Genomic DNA, 23,286 nt, shown 5'->3' with positions numbered 1-23,286 from the left:
CGGGGCGGGGGGTGGGGGGTGATTAGGCGTCTTATGCTATCTAATCCGTTATTTAAATGCTAATTAAAACTAATTAATAAGTTATCCTAGCAAGTATAAAATACAACAAGATACGCTAAGCTAGGATAAGCAATATGAACAAATGAATATATCCTATCAATTGAGATATTACAAATATATGAGCAAGGATTATATGAACTAACACAAGGGTAGAAAATAAACAATCTACACAAGTGATAGGTAATATGATGAGCAATACATAAAGGCGATATAAGATATGAAAACAAGAATAGAACGCCAATGCCAATCACAACAAAACGATTATTGTTTACTGAGGTTCGGTCCCCACGACCTACGCTCCCCGCTCCTCACCTCGAGGAGATCTCCACTATCACAACCGGCGGTTTTTCTACGTTCACCCGAACAACGTTTACACCTCACAATACAATCACATATGAATCACACCTCACACACTAAGTGTTGGTCCTAGCCCGCGTGTCCTCCTCCTCAAGTGCCTCGCGCTTACAACCTCTCCCTAGGCACGTCAACCGACGCCACTCCTCTTGGGATTCGACCCCGTCTCTCACCACACACTTCTCTCGGTTGTACAAGTGTATTACAAGTGAATCCTCACAATTAAGCCACAATAATAAATCAATTGATTGTTCTCTAAACAATGGTGCAGCAACTCAATTAAGCTCACTCTCAGATGTCACAAACCCACAACCCTAAATTTATACTATGAATTTTGTAAATACAATAAGCTTCAATAGGTTGTGTGTGGCAACCAAGCAGCTATCAATAAAACAACTTTAAATCAATATAGAAATCTAGCCTTATGGAAATTAGATCAAAAACAATTAAATAGCTAGAATTGCAGCTTTAGCGAAAAACTTCTCTATAGATCAAGAGTGAGGAGAGAGCGATGAGTTGAATGCCCAAACACCAAGGATGATCTCCTCTTTGCTCTTTGTGAAGATTTGCTTCACAAACTAAACTTCAAACAAACTCTTTAAAACTTCTTTTAACAAAACTTAAGCCCTTGATTTTAAAATGTTTCTTAACTTGTTTTTAAAACTCTCTTAACTAGATTGAAAGAAAACAGCAATGGGGCCGTATTTATACCCCTCAAAACTTCAGCCCATAAAACTCCAACAAAATGACCAAAAAGCGCCAGAAGTCAGTTCAGAATATAGCCGTTTGGAAGGTTGTCCAACGGGCTCACATTGTCGCGTCGGACGAAAATCCCGTCGTCGACCGATGCAGAGCAAAAACACGAAGAAAACTTTCTGGCACTAAGGCCGTCGGTCGACCGGAAATATCTGTCGCCGCTTTCGACAACGATTTGGAGCTCTCGGCGATCGCGGACTCCGGCACGACCGACGAACTCTCCGTGGGAAAAATAACGTGAAACGATCAATGGTCATTGGACCGGAAAATCGACCGTAAACGGAATCAGAGCGATCAAACTGAGCATATCCCGAGAAAAAAATACACGGTTTTCAAGAGAAGAAAACTGATTTTAAAACTGCTTAAAATATCTAACATACAATTCCTGAAAAAAAATATAAAACTGTTGGGAAAGATGATTGACGAAATAGACAATTGAATAATAAACATAGCTAACATACGACTCGGTTCGGCAAAGAAAGTACTTAACCCAAATGAAAAATAGTCATCATTTTACAGAACTAGGCTCCAAAAGACATGGAAAATAGATGCTACGTTGAATTTTGCGATGGTTTTGCACATTAAGACGCAACGATTTTGAAACTTTTGCTGAATGCTTTTAAAGACTTATGTAAAACATGTATAAACTGATATTCAAGTCTACAAACCTACAGAAACAATATTTTCCACACCCCCCCCCCTCTAGGGTCTAACACACGGCTCTAGACTTGGAGATGTCATAAAACCACTCGATTCAATCTCTAGGTCAAGCAAGCGGGAGAACTCTCCTTGAGGTATCGAAACTTGGGCAAATTCGAGAATCGGATACTTCTCAATGAACAACCCGATTAATACTTGCTTCTCAACTAACTGTTTCATGTCATTCAACTCCTCATCATCGATGATCTCTACGGCAATTGTTCTATTCTTATTTATCGGACAGTTGAAGAATACCTTAGTTGCATATTCTTCTTTATTAATTTTAGTAACTCTGTGTATTTCCTTCATCATTCCATCAAAATTGCATGACTTAGATAGCATAAACATTTTCCTAGAACCTCTCTCATACATAGGCATACTATTTACTCCAATGCCGAGTCTTCTATTGAAGAAGCAAATAATAAGTATTAAGTTCACCATCGAAACTAAAAATCAACATTCCATTATATGCAAAGAGTTTATTATAATTGAAATCAAATTTAAATCCCTAAATTCTAGTTAAACCCCAAATCACATTATTCATCATATTTCACAAAATAAAAAACTAAAAATTTTCATATCCCAATTATAATTAAACCCTAAATCAAAAACCATATCATTCATATCAAAATTTTACCCTAGCCTAATTCATCCATATCTTTCATCAAATTTACAAATAGAAAAAAACAAATTGCACCACAAATTTCATATCCCATTTAAAATTAAACCCTAAATTAAATTTATAGTTAAACCCTAATCCTAATCAGTCCATACCATTCATCAAAATTCACAAAAAAAAAGAGAGAATAATTAGAGCTTGGTGGATGTGGTTGGAGGCGGTTAGGGTCGCGAGGTTGGTGGCTAGGGGCGCGAGATGGGCGGCTAGGGTCATGAGGTGGGTGCCTGGGTTCGAGTGGCGAGCACTTGGGGACGAGATGTGGGCGGCTGGGTTCTCACGGTGGTCGCCTGGGGTCGAGAGGTAGGTGGATTTGAGGTCAAGGGGGAGGGGAGGTGGGTGGATTTGAGGTCAAGTGGAGGGGTAGCAGGTTTTCAGAGCTAAGGATGGGTGACCACGAATTAGCGCTAGGGAGGGGTACGAAATAGACGAGTTCACCAGCTTAACTAGTGGTTCGTTACACAAGACTAATAGTCTCGTGTATTTTAAAAATTATCCTTCAACAAAATCAATCGTTTTCAACCAACATGAGCAGAAAACGATTGATTTTGCTCATTTTTTCTTAATAAGGCCGATTTTGCTGATTTTGTTTTTTAAAAATTTGTCCGGCAATTTTTTAGTGAGATTCATTTAGGACCGAACAAAAAGCAAATTGTCATAAGAGGAATCGAAAACCATATATTAGCAAGCCAAACACGTGCATAGCACGAAAAGCTCTTCTAAAGCATTCAAGTGGTTTACGATATTAAGCAAGAACGTAAGTAACGAGTTAAAAACACAATCTCAGACTCTAGAATACATTAGCCTCGACGAAAAGAAATCAGTCGGTTATGTACACCTAACCAACTAAGAGGCAGCTACTACCTAAACGCCCTGAAAAAGATGGGCATTAGATCAGTAATTGTGCTGCCATAGCTGATGGGATTGCTGGGATGGTTGGTGGCCCTGAGAACCACTGAGATCCCCTTGTTGGCTCTGGAGCTGCTGATGCTCTCGAGAGATCCCACCCAGCTGAGTATGATACAAGCTTGGGTACCCCATCATTCCCATGTTTGCAGGCTGCTGACCCTGTCGAAGAATGTTGCTGCTTGTTTTGGCTCGGCCCCTGGAGGCCGTAGAAATTGCTCGGTGGAACTGCTGCTGAAAGTGGTCGTGAATGCCACAATGAGGAGTTGTCACCCTGAAAAAGCACACTGAATTAAGTGGAGCTCTTATCATTCATATAAATCCTCGAAATTAATATGAATGCAAACTGATGGTAATACCTGATGAAGAGCGATGCTCTCCTTATATTGTGATCTTAGTGCTTCTTCATAACCAATCGATGAGCCAGCAGCGATATTCGATGGGTTCTGTAAGAAAGCTCCGGAAATATTCGTTGAACTTCCAAAACCTCCATAGCCTGAGCCAGTAGGAAGAGACATGCTAGATTTAAACTGTGGGAGTCCATATTTCATGGCCGCACTTTGAAGGGAAGCTGGAGATTGGTGGAAGGGACTATTTCCTGAAAAGGGCATGTAAGCAATATTTTGAGGAAGGACAGGATAGGTGTACATGTTAGTCAGAGGCCCAAGAGGCAGAGTTGGTTGGGAGTAAAGATGTTGATGCAGTGCAGCTCCACTGGAGATTGTGTGACTGGAAGTGGTTTGAGGAATAGAATGAAAGTTGGAGAAAAGCCCCGGCATCAAAACCTACATGAACAAATTCATTATTTAGAAAACGTAGATAAACAATAAGAGCAAGTTAGTGCTAACTTTGAATTACAGAAAACTAAAATATAGAAATTTAACTGCCGAAACCACCATTTTTTTAAACTAAGAATCGATGTGCTGATTAACCAAAACATCATGCCAACCCTTGAAGTAGAAATGTTAGATATCAGTACGCATGTACACTGCTTGCTACTAACTGGTGGACATGAACAGATGTCATACCATGAAACAGATAATATAACCAAGATGTATCAAGTAACATAAAATGCACAATATTGTAACTTTGTTGAGAACTGGAGCCAGATTCTGAATGATAGCTAAGCCATTCCACCAAAAGACCGCACAATCTATTTCCCATCAAAGAAAAAATAGCAAAACTGGAAACTGAAGCCTAGAAGCTAGAAAAGTACCTCAGGCGAAGAAAAGGTTGGCCCGCTGAAAGATGACGTCGAAGGCCTATATTGTGTTGAGATAGACTGATCTGTGAGTGAGTGCAAAAAGGGAAGATCTTGCCCTTGAAGAGATTGAGCATTCCCGCTCAATAAATTGCTCGGAGATGAGTCAATATGTGGTTGCTGCACATGAAAACACAAACAGATAGGTAAGATATCACTGATCAAATTACAAGGAAAAACTACAAGCATCAGATTACAGAAGTCAGCTAGCATCCATAAGCACAGTAAAGTGTTGTGACAATCTATTTTAGGTAATGTATTTCACAGTCCTAGCATAGAAACTTCTTGAGTAAGAATGCTTCTGAAAAATGTTTTACCTGAAGATGAAATGAATGGATACATACAGGGGCAACAAGAAAAACTACGTAGCTTGATGCTGAGTTCTTATAAAATCAAGCCAGAATGGGGACAAATGATGTATTTAAAATTGTCAATGAAGTGATTTGAACTCATTATCCCTAGACCATGGAACCTACAATGTAGCTTCTCCTTTATCAAGTTTTTCAGATACTCTATAATTTTTTGCTTCCACTGTTCACGGCAAGTATAGTTAACTAGGAAAAAGAGAGCAAAGAGGCATAATATCAAGAAAACATAATCAAAATTCCTCACTACCTTCCCCGATTCCTATCTAGTTCGTGACCTCTATACCTCACCAAAGAGTCCAAGATATATGGTTTATTTTGTCTGTGCATGTTAAACAAGTTCACGGTTCAACCTAATCCAAAATCCAGTCAGGAACTTTAAGTTATGGAAATTTAAGCCAGACTTTCAGGATACATACTACTTTCTGCAGAACTGAATGTTTACCAACAAGATAAATTAACCAGTATCAGAAAGACTTCAACTCATATGAGGAATGACAAACGGAAGCACCATATATCCGACCAGAATTAGAAGGTTCTGAATTAGAGGGTGTTTGGGAGAGCTTATTGTTTGAAGCTTATAAGCTATGCTAGCTTTTGGTGGTTTTTAGTTTTTATAATAAAAAAATAATAAAACTTGCAAGGGTAGAAAAGTTGCTTGCTTGGTTAAATCTAGCTAATCTAGAGGAGCTTATAAGCTAGTTGTTCAAAAGTTGGGGAACCCCCAACTTTTTTTGAATGGGGCTTAAAAGCTAGCTTATTTGAGATGTCGCCAAACATGTAGACATGGATTATCTAGCTTAATAGCTAGTTTGACCAAAAATAAGCTCCACAAAACACCCTCTAATCATGATGAAGGTGAATAAATACTAAGGTTACCCACATGATATTAGAAGTAAGGAAAAATCAAGATAACATATTACCTTCAAATTTGTAGGCAGAGAAAGGTTTTGCATTTGTGTGTTTGCTTGTACATCGCAATTGGCTGCATAATCTGGTTTGGTGGTACCTGAAACTGCAAAGCCAGAAACAGAAGGAATGTTGTACTGATGTTGTTGTTCAGAAATAATTGTGTCATTTCTGCTATGCTCAGGTTGTGAGGTTGAAACATCATAATTCTTCAAAGTTGTGGCATCATTGATGAGGGAAACCCTGTCATCTGCTGTAGTCCTTAACTGTTCAGTATTGTAGTATTCCTGAACCCTGCTAGAAGAACTTTTTCTCATACATATTCTAAAAGATTAGTCATATCAACAAAGAGATTAGGTAAGAAATAAAGATTACCTTGTATCTTGGTAACCAACAGATTGTGCATTTTCTGTAATAGAGTCAACCCCAAAATTACTTTTCAAAGGCTTGGGCAAAACTTCTCCGGCAAGGGAAGAGCCAACACCTGACCTGAAGCTACCAAAGCTCAAACGTGAAAAGTCTTCATTAGTAACCTGAAGGTGCCCAGGAATTACTACTGCAGGCTTTTCTTCTGATGATGCTGCACTCTGCTCTTTCTTTTGTATGTTCAAGTGCTGCAAGTCTGATGATAGTTCGTCCTGGACAAACTCAGCTGGAAAAAAAATTGAAATCAGAGAAACAATAAATACAACCACATACAGAAATAGACACCAGGATTTTCAGGAGCAAGCTATGTGAATAACATTATGACATTGAACTTACATAAAACAACCCAACATCAAAACTGCTAAAACCACATACATGAGGAAACAATCACTGCATTGAAGCAGCACCAATTCTATAAAAACAACTGAAACCACATACAGTTGCAACATGAAAAGAACTTCTTATTAACAATATTTACACACCAAGATATTTACTTAATTCTTAAGGCAAAACCACTACCAACTAAGACATCTTCTACATGATCACTATGTTTCTGGGTGCGGATGGGGGTGCAGACACAGACACGGGTATACAAGGACACGGCTAATACATATTGAGATTAATAATTTATATGAGATCGAAATTGTTTTTTAATTCACGTGTTATGAAAACTAAAATCCCTACAACATTTTTATGTTTCTTTTATTGAATATGTTATAAATTGAAAATTTGCTTGTTTTTGAGTTAAATACCCAAACGACCATTTAAAACCATACGTATGAACATGGTTAAAAGCCTAAAACGAACCAGATCCTAGTCCAATGAGTTGCCGAAATTTGAGGTGAAGTATAAGATATGTGTCCAAGAAGTCTTATAACAAGTATTTTAAACTAAAATTTTAAACTAAAATATGTATTATATAATTGAACATATGTCTGAATAAACGTATGAATATACTCAAGAAGTGTCCAAGGAGTGTTGGACATGGACATGAACACAGGATGTGTCAGACACGGATATAGGAGCCCAAATGAAGTTTAGGGGTGACCTATCATAACAACACAAATCTATCTTTTCTGTTATATGAAGCACACAACAAGTAACGTATACAACTCTCTTATACATCCTACGTACTGTTTCTCAAGTTATGGAAAATGGAAAGGAAAAAAAATTGATTCCAAAATGTTGCATGCTATGAACATTAGCATTTTTTATTATCGAGTTAAGGCCAAGATTTCTCAAGAAAAGGTGATATATGTGCATACACCCTAATGATGTCTGCAATTATTTAATGTATGGATAAGAAAACAATATCCCACAAGAAAGTTAGTGATCATATTCCTTAATAACACACTGCAGGAAAACCTATTAGCATATACAGAGTTGTACTGATAACTAATCCTTTTTCTTTTACTTTTACTTTTCTTCCTTTAATTTCTTCTCTTCCTTGACAGGGTCGAAAGTAAGCATCATATAATCAAACTTTCAAAAAATACATTATCCCATGCCAAACGTTTCTAAGGTGACGTCTCAGTTGACTATAAGTAAGCCAAGTTTTATGCTTCAAAAGAAATCATCTATTGTAAATTCTTAAAAAGATAAATCCCCAACTCATGCTTACTAACGTCTAATTGCCAGTTTGTTGAAAAAATATTAAAGCACCAAGGATAATGTATAAGACAAGCATCAATATTCATAAATGAGAATATACCTTCCTGTTGCTGATACGAACTATCGTTCCTAAATGATGCGTCATCCGAGCATGAGGATTCATCAGAACTATCAACCCTCAATTGTGCATCAGAAGTTGTGGATCCTGTAGTTAGGTTTCTTCCACTAACCTGTCCTGATTTTTGAATGTCATCTACATGAGGATTTAGATGTGAGTCAACCTCATCAATGCGTGAGCTAGATGATACAGATGGTTCATGGTAGACAGATGAACCAGCAGATACATCTACAAGCACTGCAGAACCTTCATCAGCTGAGTGATCCACTAGGGTCCATTCTTCAAGAGATTCATGCTGGCCGATTAAAGTGCTCGGCTCGTGTCCAACCTCTGAAACCTGGAAAACATTATCTTGTGAAGAATGTTTATCCTGATTAGCTTCATATGGAGTAACTGTAATGACATTGCCCTGGGAATTTGATGCAACTGCTTTATGTGACAAGGAATTGCACAGCTCAGTTTCCACTGCAGATGTATTTGAAGGTTTTCGTTGAGCCCTACCCATCTTCACAATATCAGCCATTGAAAGTTGACCTGGCACCCCCAACCACTGATGCTGCACTGTTGATGAAGGTTGTGAAGAGATGTGACCAGATAATCCTGGAAAATGTGTCACATCCCCTAAGGGATCACTGTAGCTGTAAAAGATAAAAGCATTTCAGACAAAAACCAAAATGATGCTTAACAAGATGAGTTAGAACAGAATATTCCATTTCCATTTACTTTTGCGTTCAAGCAGCAGAAGAGCAAATTTATATAAAGAAAGCATATGGAAAAACAACCGGCCACGTAATGACAGTTAAATCACTATAAAACAAATTTTCTATGCAAAATGCTACAAGAAGCGCTTCCACAACTTCAAGTCATGCTCAACAGCTGACCCCATTTTGACTGGGAAAAGCTTTGCCTAAATGAACGATCACAATGATGATTAGTGGTCATGACTGGTAACACAAGAACAGGCTATCAGAAATAAGCCTCGAGAAAAAATCTCAATCTAAAAGGTCTACAGTATGAGCATGGAAAAGATATTGTTCTTAAGAACTTCCCACCACCTTCATCCAAGCACTACAAGCACATGTGATTCATTTATGTTCACTTTTGTTGATGTCAGTTATCAAACAGGGAGTTTATTTAAGGATTAGTGTTGGGTTGGGGTCCCTAAGATTCTTCAGATGGCTGGTTCGGGAGCAGGTTGTACTTTCCTACACACGAAGAACTCATAAGAGGCCAGAGTTAGGTTCTCCGATTGTTCCTCCGATGATCAAGTCAGTATATGAATTTGAGTGGAAAATTATGGGATGATGAAGAAGACCCCAAAGTTGCATCTCAAAAAACGAGTTACCTTAAGCTGCATGGCTTTCTTTTATAGTGGATCGGAGGAGCAGATTTGTAACTTGAGCCGAGTCTAGGAAAGCAGCTGACTCAGCAGAGAGATGACAGGTGTCGGCCACTGGCGAAGATGGGCCATCCAGTAATTTATAGTGGGGAAGACAGCATTTGCTTGAAGCTAACTGGATCCGATGAGTCATAAAGACCAATATTGAAAATAGCAATAACGTATAGCGTAACGCTCACATCCAGTTAACGTAAAACACAAAATACGTAACTCTTAACGTAGGTTAAATAATTTATTATTATTTAAATATTTTATTGATACATAATATTCAAAATCAAATAATATGAATAATCATCACAGTTTTCGAACATATCATCATAAAAATACTATCACAAATCAATATATCATCACAATTTCACAACGAAATCAACCATGTATGCCTTAACAATCATTCCACAAGCATAGTCGTTAAAAAAAATATACATCACACATTATCACAATAAGTTCTAATAGATAATAAGTTCTAAAAACATCTAATAGTAATCCAAGTGAAGTTACAACTTTTATTTTTGAAAGAAAAGTACCAGTTTTTATTACTTCTAAATCTGGTTAATTAGAAAAAAAAAGTAATTAGTAATTCTTTGATCTCTTTTTAATATTTTGCAGTGCAAAGTCTGAATAATTTGAAAAAACTCAATCACAGTCATTAAAATTCTTTTAAAAATCAATCTCAGACCTTTAATAATTTAACCTAAGCTATGGAGTGTCATGAAGACGCATTACAAAACGTACGCTATGGGTAAAATAGGGTACGTTATTTTATTTTTGCGTTATTTTCCAATGCTACATAGCTAGAGGGTGGCGCTACGTTACGCTATGCGCTATTTTACGCTACAGAACGCGTTATTTTCTACACTAATAAAGACTATAGGGGCTAGAGCAATGATGACTTTGTCATGACAGTTAATGTGATGGTAGTTGGTTGTTGGCAGGGGGTTCGAGGACACACCGTCTCTTCAGCCGTCCAGCTCAAGGCCGACAAACACCGCATTTCTAGTCGGCTATGTAAGTTGTCGGCTGGAACAATAGGCCAAGTGTGAGCACTTATAGGATCGATCTAGTGGGTAGGCCGACAAGTATCGCTTTTTTCAAGTCAGCTACACAAGTTGTCGGCTGGAACAATAGGTCGTAGGTACAACTCGAGTCGTCTGTTTCTAGAATGATCGGATTAAGCATGCGGTGGACACGCGTCGGCTTCCCAACAGAAATTAGTACTTGGTTAACTTGTAGCCTATAACAACTTTTATTTATAGATATTCGGCATATAACTCAAGGTTGTGAGTGGAAGATAGAGTGAAGCAGGACAAGGCTAACAATTCTTCAATGGGGCTTTAGATGCAAAAGAACCAATGACGTTCCTGAAATTTTAAAAAGGAAAAAGAAAAAATGCGGGAGATAGAAAGAATCACGGAGGACTAAAATGAAACCTTAGTTAATTGTTTTGGAGGGAGGAGGAAGGGTTCGAATGAAGTGGGTTAGGGCCTGGGATAAGAGAGAAAAGGCAAAGAGATTAGAAGGTAGTAATTGGAAATTGAGATTCAAAATGTGTACATAATAAAATAGCTTATGATCAGGTTTCATATAAAAATTGCTCCTAAAATGATCGTTAAACCTCCTGCAATTGAATGAGTAAAAATTTAACCTGCTTTCGCTGCATTGTACCAGTTCAGGTACTAAGCTGAATGACAAATGTCATGCCTCCCACACCCTCTTTAGCCTGATATATACAATTCATGTCCAAGCGAAACATAATACAGCCACTTAAGAGGCTAATAAATTAAATTGGAAGCTACTAGTTAGATCCTCCCAAATTATGCAATTTATGCTAGCACAGAAACATAGTTAAATGCCTGGAAAGTAGGCAAAACTGCTTTTGTGTTTTTACAAATGCTATCACTGCCAATAAGGTAAATAAGCGCTTTTTTGAAAAATATTTGCTAAGAAATATATTAGCATATTAGGAAAGGATATATTAGGTATATGACTAAGATATATTAGGGATATGGAAGGAATAAAGCAATATGCTACAAAAAGTTTTAGCATATTCCTAAGGAAAGGTAACACATCTTTATCTCAAGCACTACAAATAATAGACCATGACAGACTCTAATTATTCTTGCATTGTATCAAAGCCTACTTCTTGATAGTAGAGACTTCTCATTTCTTTGTAGATATTGGGGCCGCTGAGGGCATTTTGCCACAACACTGTGTTTGTGCTTCCCCTTGTCAGTGCAACAACTTTTGTTCTCGACATCATGGATGATTTTGTCTGTCTCCTTTAGATCTATTGACATTACTGTTTGCGTCAAAAGTTGACTTTGTCATGGAATTCATTATATCTTCAGTCGATTATAATAAATTCAAAAAAGAGATAGCCTTTTTATAAGACTCCTTTTACACAACAAAATGAAAATTACAACTCTTGGGAAACAAACGCAGGATCGTTGTTTGGATCACTGCTTGCGTGAGATCTTTGCCTGTGCCGGGGGTGCGTTAGCCCGTGGACCACCAAATCACAGATTCTGATCGAATCGTGAGGGGTTTATGATTCTGACTTCGTTTATCGAAGTGAGAACTTGAAACGATATCTTATCAAGGTAAGATAGTCGTTCTTCTTGAAATCAAGTCAAAGCCTGAATATCAAGGAGTTACAGAAGCTCGAGTACTTTGCCCTCTCTGCTCTGAAATCAGCCTGTGGATGCTCTCTGATCCGCCCCTCTCAAAGAAATCACCTCGGGGGTATTTATAACCCCTGTATAAACAGTGCTCGCGAGACAGCGTTTGCTGTCTCGACGGGCGAGACAGCGTTTGCTGTCTCGCTGGTCGAGACAGTGTTTGCTGTCTCGCCCAGCGAGACAGTAAATTTGCTGTCTCGCCCAGCGAGACAGTAAATACTGTCTGACAGTTTCTCGCTGTAACTGCCTTCCCACGTTTTAAACTCCGTTATTCTGGTGGTTATCAACGTGATTCTCGCCCACGATACTCCCCACGTTCTTGAACAGTTGGTGGTCACATGTCGGTGGTTTATGAAACGGTTTCTGAATGTTTGAAAATTGTCTTGCGTGCGAGACAGTCAACTCTGTCCCGCATGGTGTATCAGTCTTCATAGGAACACAGTTTATACTCATGTATTTTTTTTAGAGTTCTTGGGAAATAGTTTAACCTCGTATACCCGTTGGGAGGTAGTCAGGTTATTCTTAAGAATATTTTGAGTGATATTCTTCAGAACCTTCCTATTGATGGTAGGGAAACAGTTTAGACTCGTGTACCTATTGGAGTATTCGGGAAATAGTTTAACCTCATATACCCGTTGGGAGGCAATCAGGTTATTCTTAAGAACATTCTGAGTAATATTCTCCAGAAACTTCCTGTTGATGATAGGGAAACAGTTTAGACTCGTGTACCTATTGGAGTATTCTGGTCTCTTTTTTGTTGATAGAGATGAACCCGAAATCGGAGAGGAAGAATTTTATATTCTATCTCCTGGTCTCTTTTTTTTGTTGGTAGAGATGAACCCAGAATCGGAAAGGAAGAATTTTATATTCTATCTCCTGGTCTCTTGTTTGTTGGTAGAGATGAACCCGATGATGGAGAGGAAGAATTTTATATTCTATCTCCTGGTCTCTTGTTTGTTGGTAGAGATGAACCCGATGATGGAGAGGAAGAATTTTATATTCTATCTCCTGGTCTCTTGTTTGTTAGTAGAGATGAACCCAGAATCGGAGAGGAAGAATTTTATATTCTATCTCCTGGTACAAAGGAAATTTGAAGTGGGATTTCTATTCAGAGAATTTGAATAAGGTTGGAGGCAATCCTAACTTTTATAGGTTTGATTGCGCAAATCGAAGGTAGACCTCTTGTTCATTGAAGGAATCAAGAGGGGATTCTGGCTTTGGTCCTAACTGTTTAAAGGTTTGACCAAGATGGGAATTGTGCGAGGGAAGATTGATCTAAAGAGGTGATCGAATCTCATCTCAGCAAAAGAGTATTCGGAAGTCATAGTAGGAGTTTAGTGTTTATCACTTTGTTCATAATGACCGGGGTTATCCCTAAGAATATTACATTTAACATTCTTCCGGGAACTTCCCGTTACATGAATTATCCACCCCCAGCTTTCTTTGCAAAATTGGGTGTAACGAGGAGTACGTTATCCTCAGTCGCATGTTCGGGTTATCCTTAAGAATATAGGATTCTCCGGAAACTTCCCGTTATATAAATCATCCACCCTCAGCTTCCTTTACGAAACCGGGTTTAACATTGTACTCAATTGGATAATCGAGAAGCAGTTTATACTCATATACTCTTTGGAGTGTGGGGAAACAGTTTATACTCGTGCACCCACTGGAGTTGTATGATCGTCTTTACTCGACTTCTTTCGTCGTTATGACGCCGGAGTCAATTAGGGCTTGGATCTTGTTTTTGAGTCCAAAGCAAATCTCGGTGGGATGAAGAACCCTTTTGTGGTACGCACAATAGTTTGGATCCGTAATCCTTTTAGCTCCATCCTGATCTTTAATAGGTGATAGCTCAATTTTGTCATTAGCGAGGAGGTATTCCAGTATGGATGGAGCTTCATCATCTTCGAAAGAATATTCCTTTTAGAACCTCGGATCGAGAGTCACGTTCTCAGTGATTGTAGATGTCGTCGGTCGGCTTCTCTCAGCTTTCTTTCTTTTAAGAAAGTGTTCGGCCTGTTCACCACGAAATTTTAACTCCTTTCAAGTTGTGGACGGCACGACCCCCAGGGCTTCCAGGACATCGATGGAAAGATTATTATGACATGTTTGCAAGATGAACTCCTCTGTAACAGGATCTTTGCAACTAATTGCCTTGTCACGGAAGCGTTTGACAAAATTATCGACTGACTCTCCGTCTTTTTGCTTCTCATCCAAAAGGGTTCCGATTGACACTTCGGTGTCATCATCGAAGAAATTATTGAGGAACAAACTTTTCATGTCATCCCAGCAATTGATGCTCCTTGACTTGAGCCGTCGGTACCAATCGAAGGCGGGCCCACGAAGGTTGATGCTCCTTGACTTGAGCCGTCGGTACCAATCGAAGGCGGGCCCACGAAGGGTGCCAACGAATGACTGGACCATTAACGCCTCGTTTCCAGAGATCATGCCCAAATAAGACTTAAAATAAATCAAGTGCTGAATAGGCGAGCTCTTCCCCTCAAATGGTGTGAAGTTAATCAGATTGAACTTTGTTGGATACGGTATTGAATCCCATTCTCTTGGATAGGGACATGGAATACCCGTCTTCTTTACTTCTTGAGCTGTCATCAAAGCGTTGACCTTGTTTTCAAGCTCTTTCATTTTCTCGTCTTTGTCTATATCTTCATTCGAAGGACGTTGAGGAGAATGAGTTAGACCACCCCCTGTAAGAGGTGCTATTGAACCACCTCCAATATCGTTATTGGGAGGATCCTTTAAACCACCCCCAGCGTTATTGCTATTGGGAGGTGTATCAGCCAAGATGACTTCATCCACTTCTGGATCACTGTCATCTGCAATATTTTGATTGCGGCGGCTGGATTCAGCTTGCTGACTGGACTCAGGAAGTTGAGATCGTTGCGCTAGTAATTCTTTCATTTGTTGAATAGCCAACTTCATCTCTGTCTTCACTTCTGCTCTAATTTCTTCACGTTATTTGGCTAGAGCTTCTTGAAGTATTTGAGTAAACTGATCAGAGGTGATCGTGAGTACTTCTCTGGTTTGTCCTATGCTAGATGATGTATCATCCGAAGCGATCGCAGAACAAGTGTCCGAGAGCTCATCCTCTGATGACATCTCTTCATGCATTCTCCTGATAGCTCCTGGCCGGAGTCGAGACTTCCGTCGGGCAATTCTTGAATTGACTTTTCCTCCTGAGGAAAAGTCGGGTTTTGATTCACTCGAATGCCACTTAGACTTTCTTTTATCAGCCACGTTGATGGTGACTTCAGGGAATTCATCATCTTGGACAGCTGATCTTATAAGTCGTGCACAGGAACAATAAGAGCGAATAATTCTTTTTTGAAATTTATTCACACCCCCAACTTGATAATACGATTCATCGGTATGATTGCCAAAAAATCGTATCGTTTGTTGGCATGACCTCCCAGGTATGACGATATCTTTTGGTGAATGCGTCTTCTTCTGAGGGTGTAAAACCTTGTTGTCATTCTCAGGACAATTTATTTTTGTCTTTGAACGATCCAAGGTTATGTCGGGAGTCGCACGTCTAGAACCACCCCCTTGTGGGTATGGAGTCTTAACGGGCTCCGAATGCTGATTTTGCACAACTCTAGTTTTTGGAATCCAAACTTGGCAGAATTTTGGCGGTTCTTCGGTCACCGTTTCCTTCTCCCTTTCTTGTCTTTGTTGTAGGAGAGCTCGGGCATGAGTTGCGTTTGCACGACGCTTTTGTATATGTTCTTTGAGGGTCGAACGAGCCCTTTTGACGAGTGTCCATTCCATCTTATAAGTCGTGCACAGGAACAATGAGAGCGAATAATTCTTTTTCGAAATTTATTCACACCCCCAAGTTGATAATACGATTCATCGGTATGATTGCCAAAAAATCGTATCGTTTGTTGACATGACCTCCCAGGTATGACGATATCTTTTGGTGAATGCGTCTTTTTCTGAGGGTGTAAAACCTTGTTGGCATTCTCAGGACAATTTATTGCTGTCTTTGAACGATCCAAGGTTATGTCGGGAGTCGCACGTTTAGAACCACCCCCTTGTGGGTATGGAGTCTTAACGAGCTCCGAATGCTGATTTTGCACAACTCCAGTTTTTGGAATCCAAACTTGGCAGAATTTTGGTGGTTCTTTGGTCACTGTTTCCTTCTTCCATTTTTGTCTTTGTTGTGAGAGAGCACAAATAAGAGCAGCTTTTGCACGACGTTTTCGTATACGTTCTTTGAGGGTTGAACGAGTCCTTTTGACAATAGTCCATTCCTCCATCGTTATTTTAGCAGAGATATGAGTGATTGGTTGTTGAGACAACTGAACCACTCGATGTCTCCTCGACTTTAGGTCCGCGTGATAACGAACCCCGTCGGTTTGTTCCAAGGCTTTAGCCATTTGGCGAGCACGGCGTTGGCGTTGTCTCTGACGAGCTCTTTTCGTCAATGCCGGCGGGCTTTGATTTAATGACTCTTTAACTGGAGAAGAGTCATTATGAGCAGAGAGGTTGCGAGTAGAATTCTCAGCAACAATTAAGCGAAAGTCTTCATCTGTAGTGTTTGACAACTTTGACAAAGATGAAATCTTCCTGCATTTGCGAGGCGAAGAAGATTTTACAGATGAGAATAACAAATACTCCTCGAACTTCGCTTGGTCGAACTCGTACTCGACCGTTGATTCAACCAGGATCTTGATGGTTGGCTGCGACACGACGGTCTCGGCAGCGAGACCGTTGGCTCCCACTGTGGTCGCCAGTTTGTTTTCGCCAAAAGTCGAATTTGTTGTCGAATTCATTATATCTTCGGTCGATTACAATAAATTCAAAGAAAACAGCCTTTTTATAAGACTCTTTTACACAACAAAAAGAAAATTACAACTCTTGAGAAAATAAACGCAGGATCGTTGTTTGGATCACTGCTTTCGTGGGATCTTTGCCTGTGCCGGGAGCGCTTTGACTCGTGGACCACCAAGTCACAGATTCTGATTGAACCGTGAGGGGTTTATGATTCTGACTTCGTTTATCGAAGTGAGAAATTGAAACGATATCTTATCGATGTAAGATAGTCGTTCTTCTTGAAATCAAGTCAAAGCTCAATTTCAAGGATTGGCCGTAAGATCAGCACCTCTGCTCTCTCTCTGCTCTGGATTGCTCTGGATTGCTCTGAAGTACTCACAATGATCAGCCCCCTGGAAAAATGGCCTTAGGAGGGTATTTATAACCTCCAAGAACAGTTGGCAGAAAACAGGTTCGCGAGACAGCTTTTGCTGTCTCGACGGGCGAGACAGTGTTTGCTGTCTCGGCCCGCGAGACACGAGACAGTAAATTCTGTCTCGCACGGCGAGACAGTAAATACTGTCTCGCGGGGGCGAGACAGTGAAAACTGTCTCGCGTGGGCGAGACAGTAAAAGTCTGTCTCGCCAGGCGAGACAGTAAAGACTGTCTCGCCTGCGAGACAGTCTATATTTATGTTCTTCTGCCTTTTTTAGCTGTATTCGGATATCTCTCAGCATTTTTTGACGCCTACAATTACTACTACTCAACATTATTAACTAACCTCCACCGCATACTAAAATTTTCTTTTTAAACATTGGTCAGTTGCTGAGTTTTTCCAATGCTATCTAAAAACTAAAAAGTGATAGGTATAATTTATACTTGATTTCACATGAACTATCGTACCAAGGTACTTTTCTTGTGCATATCTCATGCTGGATATTCTCTTTGGAGTTTTGACATTAGCTCGCTCCATATATAAATCTTGTCATCCTTGACCCAGGCAATATAGCATTCTAGAGGCAAATTCTATGAACTCTTTTAGAGGTGGTTCCCACGAATTCAAAATCTATCCTAGCTATGTCTACGAAGCATGACACTTTGCTCCATACAGATTGCACATAGTTCCAACATTTCTGACTTAGATAAGTTCATAAACCATATATGCCATGCACCAGCAAGGACTTCCAAAATTTAGGTAATCCCTGAAGAATAAAGAGAAACTACGACTATCAGAGAGGGGGGAGGGAGGGAGTAGCAGATGCAAGAACACGGCCTAATTCTTGAAAAAAATAGGTGACATTCAAAATTAAGGACAAGATAGTCTTCAGATGGGGAGTCCATTATCACCAATAAATACCATTGACCATTGTTGGTAGCTAACTTTTATTGATGATTCATCCATGCAGAACTTTGAACTTGTTTTCCAAATCAATTGAATAAGTGTGGGCGATCAGAGCTGGGATTCTGATGAACTGTATAGAAATTCATCCAATGTGTCCCTATGAAATCAAGATTTTTGCAGGTCTATCCAGAATATCATCCATCATCTAGAACAGTCGTGTTATGCATGTGGAGAATGGTTCATATTCTGGCACAATAAGGCTGCTATTAAATGTGTATTGATCTCTAAAAGATGCAGTTCCTGTTACTATAGGAGGATCTAATGAATCTGATTGATCATACCTTAACTCGTAGTTTGTGCTGGTAATTATGGTATATAAATGGACTGGACATGCACATAAGTATACATAATCCTAACAATGAACAAAAAATTCTCCAGCAAAATAACTTGATTTTCTTTTATTACATTTTTTTGTGCATCATATTTAGTTTCAAAGATGGAGACAAGTGAAACACCTAAATAGTAAGACTTAAACTCCAGATGATGGAAATAACAGTAAGATAACAATTCTGGAAATCGATGTGACTTCATATAACAGAAATATGACTATATGCTTTAGCTTGATTATGTTTCATCCCTGCTACTTGAGTACAATATTTGATTCTATGGGCTTCTTTCAGATCAAGAAATATATTTGTAATACTCTTTATAGGGAGTCCTAATTATAATTAAAGTTGAAGCGCTCTGATGTCTGACTCGGTCACTCGGGCCTGTATGACATGACCGAACAATAGAAATATTCCAACATGCCATACGCCGCTTTTGTACATTCCATATATTAAGTATACAGATATCATCATATTCATGCAGTATAATTCGCGCACTCCATTGATAACAAACTACAAACGGACAAGCACAAATTTCCAATTCAGCTAGAAAAAGAAGGTTGTTCATCCAGTTGAGTTGCCTCCACAGAACCCAACAAAATATAGCATGTTGTACTCTAATGTCCGACTCATGACTATATGACATGACCAATCAATAGAAAATACTCCAACACTCCATTCACCTTTTTCATACATTCTATATATTGAACTAGATGGATATCATCATATTCGTGGAGTATGATTCACTCAATTCATTGATAACAAACTACTCGTACACAAGCACAGTTTAAAGAGGTTATTTTATCCAGTTGAGCTGTAGCCGCAAAACTCAAAATTTAAATAATAATAATAATCTAACATTTGCGCCATTACAATCATTGCTAACGGTTCTGAATGGATGGTAAAGAAGTATCACTCTTTGTACCTTATGATCATAATGACACCAAAAGCAAAACAAATGTGCTATACGACAATACCTCAAATAACATAAGTTGTTTAAGGAAATAATTTTCATGATATTTCAAAATTATTTAGCATACTCAAGCTTTTAAAAAAATGGTCCAAACAAACACGATACAACGCACAAGGACATAGCAGTTCAAAACATAGTAGTTCTCATCAGACTGCACAAGGACGCTCATCCAAGCTATGATGAATTAAATATGCAGGCATGTTCAAGGAAACTAAATTTAAGAGAATCAAAAAGAAATCCTAGCTAAAATCAAGTCTACAGTAATTTCAAAACAGATTGCAACTTCTCTATTAAATAATTTTCATTTGAGACATACAAAAAACTTTGGGAAAGAGAAAATGAAATGGAGTAAAAGATGCAAGTATGTCCACAATATATGCAAATAGAATCTTCATCCAGACTCCAGAACATAACTTTGAAGAAGAATATGAATGTAATAGTAGTAAAAAGGAATTGTTCGGACAGCTAGTGTACTAAATTCCATCCTAACATCTAGTCACTTGAACAGTTCAGATATCTGTACTGACCTTGAGGGTGCTACGCCCCAACTGGAGTTACTAGTTGATCCTCGAGAACCTAGAGCTGCTGAAGTATGGCTGACCCTCGCCGCATTTTCTTTTGTGTGTGCATGCTTACTGCGAATAACTTCAGAATCTAACACAAAATCACAGTTATGTGGGTCATAATCAATGTAAAATACTAGGACAAGAGCACAGCTACAACATGCAACTACCATCAGAATGAGTTTGTGCAGCACCACGTCCTGATTGGTCAGCACCACCCCTGACTCCACGACTTGAACTACTGCTGCTCACTCTTTGAGACTTGGATTCACCAGTCACTTTGATCTAAAGCACATAAAGGAAAAGTTGGAACAAGCACATCAGTTCTTCAGAGTACATCTCTAAAATTTCACAAGACTTACATTATGGTTTCTGCTTTAAAAGTATCAAAATCATACATAAACCTTGGATCGTATAAAAAAATGGCTGTCCAAAATGAAGTCATAGAAACAACAATGAACAGTGGTAATGAGAAGGAGAGGAAAGAAAAGCTAAAGAAATGCAAATAGCATAGCAATTATATAATTGATGAAATTCTTGCAACCATTATAACACGAAAGAAAAGTGAAAAGTGGAGAACCAAATACACCCTTCTTGTAAACACTGTTGTAAATAGCGGCAAATAGCGACGCAGTAGAAATAGCGGCCTACACGCTCCTATACTGCTATGGTCGAAAGCGGTGATTTTTAGTGGCATCCGTGCTATCAACTCGAAATAGCGATCAATAGCACGTAAAAACTCTGAAAGGTGCTTTACAACACTATACAGGGCTTTAAAAATACAAATTATCGGGTTTGTACCCAATCCGAACTCAACCCAATTTCTTAAGTTAATGGGTTTATTCGTACCCGGCCCTCTTTTAACTTAAAACCCATTTCTTTTCCCAACCCCCAACCCCTCCCTCTACCTCCATTGTTCGAACCCAAAAAAAAACCTCACCCACAGTCGCCGCCGCCTTCGCCTCTCATCGTCGAAGATCGTCGAATCTCCACCACCGACTCTCATCGTTGAAGCTCCACCGACTCTTGTTGTCTATGCTCCACCGACTCTCATCATCCTCCCATCATCAAAGTTTCACCTCCTATATGTTCTTCATCGAAGCTTTTCGATCCTCCTCTCTATTCCTCGTAAAGCTCCTCTGCCTCCCCCAACTCCGCCTCCACCTCTTCTCTTCGAAGCACCACATCCTCCTCCTCAAAGCTCCTCTCTCATGTTTTATGGTACTTTGATGATATTGTGTAATTGTTACACATCTATTTCATGCTTAGGATCTCTACAAATCATCAAAATATGCATTTATAGAAATTTTTATTTTTCTTTATTTTTTTGGTGAATATTTATGCATATTTAAACTAGACAGCTTTTTTATTTTCATTTTTTCTCACTTTTTGCCGCTAAAGCCTCAAATAGCCATAGCGATGCCTCACCGCTTCGCTACACTTTCTGCTTTCCACATTCTTGCTTGTAAATGTGGTATATATATAATGCACCGGTATACACTTAAGCAAAAAAAATTATACAAATCTTTTACCTGTTCGTAAGTGTAGAAATAATTAAATCAGTATAAAAAAATTACGCAAATCAACGGCAAGCATAAAGTATAATTAGCATGATAGTGCAAACCGAGGAACGTTTAAACATATGCTTGCCTCCTTTTTCTTTTCACGTTTGCTCTTCACCTCATGAAAAGTATCTGCACAAATGACAAATATAATAAATTAATGCACATACTTTATCAGAAAACAATTGTGCATAATTGAAGAGGAAAAGGTACACTGCAGAGAATGGTCAAGATAAAGGAAAATAATTGTTGGAAATTTATAACATCTCATTAATAGATCTTGGTACAATCTCAGTACTAGCTTCAGTTAATTTCAGCAACATGCTAAAATCTTCCTCAGGGCTTTACATGATTCAAAAAATAAAATGATGCGAACAAAATTAACAAATTATTTACTTTATTATATATGTTTGTGAAGCTACTTTGATTCATCTCAAAATGCCAGTTCTTAAGTTTTCATGTCCATATCCAAATAGCACATCAAAGACCAGCTTCAATTCAATCGACAATATACAAACTTAAATTACATCCAATCAGTTTAATATGGAGCAGTATGTATCCAAGTATAAAATCCACAACCGAGTTTTCTTTCTTCCTATAATTCCAATTAGCTAAAAACTTATCAAATCCAATAATGAGCTATAATTTAGCGAAACCCTTCTGCTGTAGCAAAAACCTGATTCTTAAGAGGAAAATACAAAAGCAAAGAACAAAGAACCCACTGCAGTATAGGAAATACACAAGCCAGAAGAGAATATGAAAATAAAGACTTATCCTCTACAGCAGTTCACTGTTCATGAACCCATCAACCATCAACATTATAGTTTCTCAGAACTTTTTTTTAATTATATCACACCATGCCAAAATTAGAGCACATTCAGTTTTTCTGTACGCTTCCAACTCCTAAAACTGGTCACGACCAAATCCTAGTATTATACTTAAAAAATGAAAAATTAACAAATGATCTCTTTACCCAAAAAAGCTCAGGACCCACTTCCAGGATTTGCAATAAAACACACAAAACCCTGTTCTTTCTCAAAAAAAGAAACATATCAAAGCACGTCAACACTAATAACCCATTATACTACAAAAGAAGCTCCAATGCTTAAGGCTAGTCCCAATTTGAGTAGTATCTCCCCTTTAAGAAAGGCTAAACTGCAGACAACCACACCCATCTATATCTTCAGTAGCATTTCATGCCTGCATTTAACACCCCTAAATTACGAGGAAGAACAAAAGGGGTTATTTGCAATTTAGTCTTCTAAAATTACCAATCCTGGAATAGAAAAATAAAGTGCTAAAACAATAGCTGGAGGGAGATGAGCGCTATCAAATGTAATCTGCAATTTCTCCAAGAAAATCAAACCTTTTCCCCAAAACCCTAGAATCACTTCAAAATCCCTCCTATCTCACCTAAATCACAAGAACACAAAAAAACCATATAAAGAAAAAGAGAGAGAGAGAGAGAGAGA

The 23,286-nt window shown here is 38.7% G+C and overlaps 1 protein-coding gene across 2 annotated transcripts in view; it reads right to left on the bottom strand.

The window, feature by feature from the left end:
• The window catches only part of LOC109829262, a 21,024-nt gene continuing 985 nt past the window's right edge, over positions 3,248–23,286 (bottom strand). The window contains exons 2-10 of one of the 2 annotated variants that reach the window (XM_020396446.1): positions 21,903–21,946; positions 20,423–20,537; positions 20,217–20,343; positions 8,124–8,779; positions 6,362–6,638; positions 6,001–6,280; positions 4,668–4,832; positions 3,811–4,236; positions 3,248–3,725 (exon numbers count right to left, since the gene is read on the bottom strand). In XM_020396446.1, the coding sequence (XP_020252035.1) occupies positions 3,435–3,725; positions 3,811–4,236; positions 4,668–4,832; positions 6,001–6,280; positions 6,362–6,638; positions 8,124–8,779; positions 20,217–20,343; positions 20,423–20,537; positions 21,903–21,946 (2,381 nt within the window). In that variant the 3' untranslated portion in view covers positions 3,248–3,434. The remainder of the gene's footprint in view (positions 3,726–3,810; positions 4,237–4,667; positions 4,833–6,000; positions 6,281–6,361; positions 6,639–8,123; positions 8,780–20,216; positions 20,344–20,422; positions 20,538–21,902; positions 21,947–23,286) is intronic. The other variant, XM_020396447.1, reaches the window with a different exon arrangement.

Source organism: Asparagus officinalis, chromosome 1 (genome assembly GCF_001876935.1).
Source record: "Asparagus officinalis chromosome 1, Aspof.V1, whole genome shotgun sequence".
In the NCBI taxonomy this organism is placed as follows: domain Eukaryota; kingdom Viridiplantae; phylum Streptophyta; class Magnoliopsida; order Asparagales; family Asparagaceae; genus Asparagus; species Asparagus officinalis.
Note: the sequence above shows the minus strand (reverse complement) of the source record. Positions and strands in the feature narration are given on the sequence as shown.